This window comes from Cryptomeria japonica, chromosome 11 (genome assembly GCF_030272615.1).
Source record: "Cryptomeria japonica chromosome 11, Sugi_1.0, whole genome shotgun sequence".
Taxonomy (NCBI): domain Eukaryota; kingdom Viridiplantae; phylum Streptophyta; class Pinopsida; order Cupressales; family Cupressaceae; genus Cryptomeria; species Cryptomeria japonica.
In genome coordinates, this window is record NC_081415.1 from 47,572,711 (window position 1) to 47,582,419 (window position 9,709).

At 35.2% G+C, this 9,709-nt stretch overlaps 1 protein-coding gene across 3 annotated transcripts in view; it reads left to right on the plus strand.

Annotated features, from left to right (window-relative positions):
• Positions 1-5,137, plus strand: part of LOC131076779 (ABC transporter G family member 35) — a 152,618-nt gene extending 147,481 nt beyond the window's left edge. For 2 of the 3 annotated variants that reach the window (XM_059214035.1, XM_059214034.1), the window contains 2 exons: positions 3,786-4,040; positions 4,721-5,137. In XM_059214035.1, the coding sequence (XP_059070018.1) occupies positions 3,786-4,040; positions 4,721-4,990 (525 nt within the window). In that variant the 3' untranslated portion in view covers positions 4,991-5,137. The remainder of the gene's footprint in view (positions 1-3,785; positions 4,041-4,720) is intronic. The other variant, XM_059214033.1, reaches the window with a different exon arrangement.
• Positions 5,138-9,709: the final 4,572 nt, after the last annotated feature.

The window sequence follows — 9,709 nt, forward strand, 5'->3', positions numbered from 1 at the left end:
AACTCGCTCCAATCTTCTAAGTCATGAATTTCACCTTTGTAGAAATTCTCTCTAAATCCTCAACTCTTGAAGTTTGCTTGAATGAAATTCGCTCTAGATCTTTCAAACATGAAGTTCACCTTCATAGGGAATTCACTCCATTTTCTCAAATCATGAAATTCGTCCTCAACCTCTAACTCACGAAGTGCATTTTCTGTAAAGTTGGCTCCATTTTATTGATTCATGAAGTTCATTTGAATGGAATTTGCTCCCAATCATCAACTCATGAAGTTGTGAAATTCACTCCAAAACTCTCCAACCTGAAGTTCGCTCCATCACTCCAACTCATGAAGTTGTCTCAAATGTGAAATTCGCTCCAAACCTCCCTAACCTGAAGTTTGCTCCAAACTGTGAGATCATGAAGTAAGGATTTCGCTTGGGTTGTTCAACTCATGAAGTATGTTTTTTCGCTTCACTCTTGCAACTCATGAAGTTGCTAATTTCACTTCTGGAAGGCAACTCATGAAGTTGAGTCTTGCATTAAATTTGCTCCTCCTTCTTGATTCATGAAGTTCGCTTGAGACCCTTAACTGATGAAGTGTGTTTTTCGCTCCAATGGCTCAATACATGATGTAATGTCCCCATTCGAGATTCACCTTGATGTAGTCCCGAAGCAACAATTCTAACTTAAAATGAGAATTGTAAGACATTTATAAATATAATTTCATTGATTCTAAAGACATTTTACTATAATATTTAAATCTTAATGCTAAGGATAATTTTGGAAGATGGAACTTATCTTGATGACTTTCTTTGATTTATATACTTGAGATATGTGCTTTTATATTGTAGACTCTGCTCCTATTTCCTCTGTTTATCCTTTGTATATATTTTTCTCCATCTTCTTCTCCCTTATACACCATGTCATAATCTTTATATAACTCCCTCTAAATCAGGTGTTGATTCTTACCACTGATATGCAGCTTTAATCTGATTGGTATCTCCCAAGTAGTGGAGAATGAATAAAAAACACAAGTAATTTTTCCCAAACAAAAATCTTCAATATTCAATATGTTGCTGACTTCTCTTAGGCCTACATTAACCCTTGGATAGTATTGATTGCTCAAATCACATTTAGTAATCTGCAAGTCTTAAGTGGGCTAAAATAAAAACCATAACTCCTATATTCAAAAGGCTTCCAAGTGGCTCCCATTTCTTTTAGGGGAGCTGCTACTAAAAACACAATAATCATTGAGAAATTTCCAAACCTTTTCTAATTGCTGCAAACACTACTGTTTGAGAATTCTTTTATCATAGGAATATGAATAGTTATTGTGTGGGGCCCGCAAAGCACTTTAAGCTTATTCCAATACAATTAAATCTAAATTTCTATCGAAGTCTCCTTACTTCAATTCTGATATCAATCAGATCCAAGACCCCCACGTGGTATTCCTGCCTTTATAATCTGCTCCCACATCACAAGATAATTATAAGTGATGCTCTGTTGTGTCCAATCACCTATATGTGTTCTTTGTTCGAATGTTTATTGTATTTCTAATGCACACCTTTGCCTTACTTTGACTTCAACTTGCATGACTTGTCAAAGTAGTCTGTGTGTCATTTATGGTATGCTACGTTGCTGTACAACTCAAGTATAAATGCTTATATTTTCTTGGAGGATCGACTTTAATGAAGAATGTAATCACTGTTCCTTTGATTTGTCTGTTCTATGAGAATGGTAGTATAGAATGGTAGTATAGTTGTTAACAATTATTGTCTTTATCAAGAGTGCATTTCTGGATTCGATTGTGTGTAAGATTTTTACATCAACATTTTGGATTAACAATTATATGATAGATTGTGGAAATCTCTTAAAACTGAATTATTATCTTGACCAACATAGTCAATACCTCTTCTTTGTAATCTCTGTCCAGGATTGTTATCGCTGCACTTTGCTTAGTCGCTGTCCTTAATGAACACATTCGATACCTTCCACGGATATGTCCATACTATTATTGATAAATATTTTTTATGAGATGAACTGCTCCAGACGTGAAGATGAACTGCTGCAGATTAACCACTATACGTGACTTAATTATTGTTTTCTTTGAGCAGTTTGGAATAATTCATTCAATTGCTCAAACTCATACTTACACCAATTCTTAAGCAAAAGATTCAAGGGAAAACTAAAACAATTGGAGCTTACTCTACAACCTTGAACTCTTGGATTGACGTTACTAGCAACTTACATCAATCCATTTGCAAGGAGTTCCTTCTACGAAATGTCATCACAAAAAGGAGATGAGTTGAAGAAAATGGAAACCCTAATCATGGAAAACAAACACTCAGCGGCCACAATCTACAGAGAGGTCGCATATGCTTTGAGAAAGACATGTGCGGGATGAATAATGTTCGCGGGTTGTAGAGGGGCACAAATTGGAGGTTGTGGCACCAGAACAAAGAACGGGTCCTAAAGCTTCTGTAGTAGAAAGAGAGAAAATGACACTGTAAAAAGACAAGCACATACTAGAGAAGCCTCTGCGATTTGCTTGCAGGTTGCAGACAAAACTCAGGGTGCAAGAGGTTAAAACAGACCAGCAGGAAAAAAATACGAAGAAACCCTTCGCTCGCAACTTTTAACCCACAAAACGACAAACAGGAAACCAGGAGAAATCGTGGGTTTTAAACACCGTGATTTGTGGGCGCATGCAAAGAAAACCTGACGAAAAAAACCTTGATTTTGCAAATGCATGTGTCGATAGTGAACAACACCCAAATAGAGATGCGGGCCAAGGGCTGAAAAACCCAAAACATGGTAGAAATAATGCCACAGACTTTCACGTCATTCTATAGAATAGAAAACCACGAAAATTGCAAAAAAAACAAATTCGTGAAAAAATGATTAAAAAATTCTAGGTAGGAGGTCATGAATTTTTTTAAAAATTGCCAAAACTTAAAAAACTCCATCAACCCTCTCTAATACCATGTAACGTTACTTGGATATTTAATAATGAAAACAGAGTTTACATATATAGGCAATTACATAACGATGTTTCTAAATGTAACAAACATAAACAAAAGCCAGAATTATAAACTATGTAAACTAAGATGACCATTAGAAAAACATTACATTATTTTAATATCATAGCCATGTCATGGCCAATTTTATTAGGCTCTTATTTCTTGAAAGAATAGACCTCACTAGTGTGTTGAGGCTAACCTATATCTTCCTATATGTATCACTAAACCAAGACACAATATAATCACAATCGACACACAAAACCCTGATTATATTAGTTCAAACATGTCTAGAGACATTTTCATTCATTCAGGGTTTGTATTTATAATTTTCTCAAAATGATGAAATTAAGTGGCATTTGCCTCCAATTTAGTATGCAATCATAATACAGTCCAATACAACTATAATACCCCTCCTCCAAATTCACATAATAGATCCAATATCAAGGTTTGTTTACTTAGTGAATGGTCCTCACAATTTAGAAAGGTATGTTTCCTTGACAAGACCTTGAGACTCAATGTATTAGACCTTGATATGTTACACTTAGTTATAAAATTATAATTTGTAAAGAAAAAATAGATTTGTAATAACCAAGAGTGATAATTACAATCTGAAGCGTAGGTTTTTTTGGGATTAGTGATAATTACATGAAACCATTCTAATACTAGAAAAATTTCAAAAAAATCAAGGACATATGAAGAACAGATTCTACTGAAATTGACCTACAAGGTAATTTTTCTATTACATACAGAATTGGATGTCTAATATTACTTTCTATTGGGTGCAGGTGGTCATAGAAATTCCTTATGTCCTTTTCCAAACTGTCCTCTATGGCATCATCACATACTCAACAATGGGGTATGAATGGTCTGCAGATAAATTTTTCTGGTACCTCTTCGTAATGTACTGCACTTTCCTCTACTTCACTTATTTTGGCATGCTGACAGTCTCCATTACTCCAAATGCACAATTTGGTGCTATACTAGCAGCAAGTTTCTACTTTCTCTTCAATCTTTTTTCAGGCTTCATTATACCAAGACCGGTAAGTTGAGACTCAATCAAGTCATGCAGCATAGTAAACCAGTCATCATTTTATCATTTTAAACTTAGAATGAATTAATAATGTTTACTGTTTATGAAAAGAAGACATAGCCAGTGGTATTTTATGCAATTCAGTAAGTTTCTTGTTGCTTTTCTGGATCTGATTGTGTTTGTTTTTTCATCAATATTTTGGATCACATTCTGTGATTCATCATCAAGATGTTAAAGAATTCAAGAGTAGAAAAAACATTGATACAAAAAAACAGACACAATCAAATCCATAAAAACGAGAAACATTATGAATTGTGAAAAACTGATTATCTTTAATCCAGTAAACCACTATTTGTTAATAATTGAATATAATCAGTTACTATTCAATGGATGCTTCTAGGTTATAGAACCAGGTTTTATCTTCTGAATCTATCTTTTGGGTAGAAATTGACCTATAGTTTATATGAAATGTCTCCAATTTTTGTACAAGAATATTTGCTACTTAAATTTGGACGACTCTTGAAAATATCAATCATTTCTTATCCAGTTCAGAATGATTTCCATTTGGTTGATCTTTTTCATCTTAACTGATTTGGGTTCTTTCAGTCTGCCCATATATGCTTACCATTTGCAAAGAAGATTTTTCATCATCAAATTATTGATGAAAATTTTATTGGAAAACCAATGCAGGATATTCCTGGATGGCTGGTGTGGTACTATTGGATTTGCCCCACTGGCTGGACTCTAAATGGTCTCATAACTAGTCAATATGGTGATTTGAGCAAACAAATTAGTATAGCTGGAAAACCTTCACAATCTGTGAAAAACTTTATAAAAGATTACTTTGGATTTCACCATGACTTATTGGGTCTCACTGCTGCAGTCCTAGCAATCTTCCCTGCTTTTTTTGCAGTGTTGTTTGCCTATGCAATCAGAACCTTAAATTTCCAGAAGAGATGAAGGAAACAATGTTATGAAAGATAATACAATTAGCATATGGCAAGGCCTGCAATGCATAGATTGCATTTGTCTATAACTTGACAAAGTTAACATGGTCATTTTTCCTCAAGTAATGTACATTTGTTAGTTAGGGATTAAAGGCCAACAGTCAAGATAATAATGGTGCTGATGTGTAGCTTCTGTTGTAAAATTTGTGAACTTTCGTCAAATAGGTACATGGTTATAGTTGTAGGCCAGCACGGCCTAGATGAAGGTTTGAAGCTATAAGGCAAATCCTGTTTTTGTATTTGTTTATCAATATTAACATAAGGGCAGTTAGTTTTTTCTGATGATGGATTGCTCAGTGCAATTCCAAATGTCAATTCAAAAACATATACAGTTTATCTAGAAGCACTAGATACTTACAGTAAGTCTATTTGTAATCTCTGCGGTGTTGTCTCCTAAAAATACATTAGTTGTTTTGATTATGACTGTCGGCAGGATGTTGCCATGTTTGTCTTAAAAACCAAAAAAATATATAAAACCTAATTTTTTTAAAATTGGAAGGATAGTGAACAATACATTTATTAAAATATAAAGAAAACTTATGCAATTCAAGCAAGAGAATTTGTTTATAAAATTAAAGAAATTTTTAAAAACTAAATTTTTTCTATGATTTTAGTGATAGTTAATATGAACACTTACAAATGATCATTCTTCATACAATCGTATGATCAATCTTCAACTTCCTTTGTTGAATGACAAGCAAGAATGAAAATATAACTTTTTAAAATGGTATTTGTTTTTAAATAAAAATATGTAAAAATGAGTTTGTTTCAATATTTCAAATGTTTTTTTATGACATTTTTTAGATTAGAAATCATCTTAAACCCATCAAGTGAGAGTCAAAGAAGAGAAAATTAAAAAAAAAGGTTTTTTAATCAATTTTGGATCAATTAATTACTCAATTGTTTTATCACTACAAACAATAAAAATGAATAAGATTAGATTAAAGAATTTTTTTGTTCAAGGTACTTGGATTTCTATAGCAATTTTTTGTAATTTTTATTAGGTTCTTTTTGTAAATGGTTTTTAATAATAAATTTCTTAAATACTATGACTATTACTATTTTCCTTTTATTGCATGCATGCTTTTAGTAGTTGTTTCGTGTTAAAATGGAACTGGATAATACTATGGCCAAGATCTACTTTTACACTAACATTCGAATACGAAATCACCTAGAGAAGTGATCGTACTTGACACTCTTTTGAAAGAGAGTCAAGTGATACTTCTAGGGTTTCTATTCCTTCGCTGCTATGGAAGTGAATATGTAATGTTGAGACGATGTAAGACTATGGTCAAAGTATGAGAGAAAATGAATGTAAAGGAACTGCAATAGATTGATTAACAACAAAACTAGAGCAACCGACACAAATTTAGGGGAAGAATTTGATTGCACTTGTGGCTGAAATTTGATGTTGCTCTAGCCAAACCAAGGCGCTAGAGTGTCTGATCTCCCGAGGTTGAGTTGTTGTCAAGAGGTCTAGATCCTGAAGCAGTCTAAGTGCCAATACTAAAATCTGGAGCATAATTGTGAGGACTAGGGCGCCCTAGCCTTGATCCTGGGACAAGGGTGCCCCACTGCCCTAGTCCCTAAAAACTAGGCTCAGGTTCTGGTGATAGACCTGTATTGGCTTCTTGATACTTCCCGAGGTCTTCTAGCTTCATCGAGTACCTGGATCTGCACTTGCAAGACAAAAAACGGTAGGGTGGTGGCTATCTAGGGGTTTGTTGTGGTCAACCCCCTGTTTTGGTGATTTCCACCTCCACAAATAGCCGGTATTGTAATTGGAAAAGTGTGTGCTATTGAATCTTAAGTGTTTGACTAAGATTGCTATGAACTAAAAGGTCTAAAATGCAAACTAGAGTCCTACTCAAATGTGTTAAACCCTAAATGGTTGTATTGAAAATGCTTTAAATCACAATTAGGATGCAAATGTAAAGCAATGATGTAAATCTGGAAACTAATATAAGGTAGATCTAAAGCTTAATGGAGAAACACAAAAACAAAATGAAATCATACCCAATCCCTTAGGAAGAAGTATGAACCAATCATTAGTTGGTGATTCCCTTATTGTCGTCCAATCTCTCTTAAAGCTTCCATGGTTGAAAAGATGTTGATGAAGACTTCATAATTGGTGAATTTATAGATCTGGGCCTTCACGTAAAAGAAACACTTTCACTTCATAAGGATCTCCAAATTTAATGCTAGATTAGATTCCCAAATGAGGAAAAGACTTGCCTTATATATGAAACCCTAAATTTGAATTTGATAAAAAAACCGACCTAGAATTGTTATATTTTCGCACGGAGCAGTATTTAAATTACATAAGACTGTGTCAAATTATCCTCTCGAAATTTGAGGAAAAAAGTGCAGGACCAGGGTGGTAGGTTGCCCTGGTCCCAACAATATTTTTTTGACTTTCGGGGAATGCAAGATAAGATGGTTCTAATGTTGATTCCAACTTGGTGGCTCAAACCATAATGCATAGATATGTGAAATATGCTTTGAGAGTTGAAATTGGGTAGGAATAGGATTAAATAAGGGTGAAATAATAAAGAGGGGCATACCTATGGAATGTGAATTGATGAGAAAGTATTTAGGTTTAATTAAATTGTTAATTAAATACCTAAGGAAGTCCTATAATGCATAGTATAATGAGACATGCTAAGGTGAGTGCTAACTAAGCATGGAATTGGACAACCTAATTAGGGGTGTAGAATTTACGATGCTGCATTTAGCCCTCACTTTAGCGGTCATATGACACTACATGCATATGCAAGATAAAGTATAGAAAAGTAAACATTCATGTAAAAAGGTTATGTCCATAAATGTCAAACAAAGCCCCCAATAGTATCTTCAATATAATGTTAGGAACCACATTCTACAAAACCACATTGTTAGTTGAAATCTCAAAATCTCCTAGAATTCTTACTACGATTGATGAAATCCAAGGATAGCTATATGCTCCCCCCCCCATTTTAGCTTTCTAATAAGGAGGTTGAAATAGGGTATCATGTTTACCACTTCGAATTGTGAAAGACAATTGATGGCCAATGTTGGCGACAAGGTTTGATACAAGACCAAAACTATTTGAAGATCATTTGGTATGAAAGAGAACTGAATCCCGATTCCAACACAACCAATAATGTGGGAATTTGAGCTCTCTAACCCGAGATGTACAAGATTAAGTGTGACATAGAAAATTAGGGTTTTGAAGAAAAAACTCCTTTTAAATAGTGACAAATACACTATTCATTTGTCTTGTTCACCTTTTATCTTGAAGTGCAAAATGAGAGCCCACAAAGTGAAAATGTCGCACCAACGACCAGATGTGGCCACGAGGATGGAGAATTTGAGGCAATCGATCAAGGAGGGTCTTCCACTAGATGAGGTAGGCTTACCAACTTTACCTTTTTGATGTGTTTTCATTTGATTTGCCTCTTTTCTACTCGTAACCCTAGGTTTTCACATGGCCCACCTACCATGGTCCCACAAGGGTGTCATGGTCCCAGAAAGGGCATCATGTGACACACTTGGGGTTAGAATAGTTTTGAGATGATGATATTGATGCATGATATCAGTGTTTGCAAGAATTACCCTACATGAGAGAGCATACTGCAGGTCACGCATACACTTATCTTTGGAGTTAGGTCTCCCACCTTTCTTAGGATGAGAAGATTTCTTTGAGCAGTTTGATTATATTGGGTATGTTTCATGTCGGTGATGAAATACCATGATTCGATGCTAATGTCTTTGATGGAGAGATGAGACCTAGATACATCTACCTTTCACCTTCCTATTGGAGAGATGATGGTCACCCTAGAGGATGTGTATCACATTTAGAGCTACCAATGCGAGGGAGGACCATGAGATATCAGTCGCATCGCTCATGAGTGGAGATAGGGAGAGATAAAAAATATTGCATTTTGTAAAGCAGAAAATCGCAATCGAACCCTAGTTGCTCTCCCCTCTTCCAACTCCGAGGAGAGAGAAGGGAGAGTCTCTAGGGTTGATGGCTTTCACTTAAGGGAGAGACTTTACATTCAAAAGAGGGGTTGAAACCCATAAGATCCAATCCCACACAAGGCAAGGTTGGATGCTAAATGAGTTTCAAGGGTTAAGACAGCAAGGCTACCCTCTTTTGTAAAGAATGTAGATAGAAAGATTGAACTAGGAATGCATAGAAAGTGACAAAGATTCGCTTATAAACTGAGATAGGGATATAGGATGAAGCTACGGACCTGGAATTAGCAGTAAAATGTCGATACGGCACTGTCCTACAAATTTGAGCAAAATTTGACGGGACGATGGCGCCCGGCGTGCACACGGTCCTCCGAAAAATCCACGAAACGAAGGGGGATTTGTTCGTCTCTGCACAAGGATTCCAGATCTTCAATTTTAGCCGCGTACCTGCAACCTACACATAGAAAAGCGAAGACGATTGGGGGGTTAGGGATTAGGGGTTTGCCTTTAGGTCAAACCCCGATTTTGGAATTAACCAAGAAATGAGAAATGCTGTAAAATGTAAATGTCTATAATGTAAAACAAGTACTAATACCTTGTTGTAAGGATGTTTGTATCCTTATATGCGAAGGTATAGATGTTGTTGTTTGTTGTATGTTGTATGTTGTATGTTGTATGTTGTAGCATGTAATGTGTTGTAAGTGATCTCCTC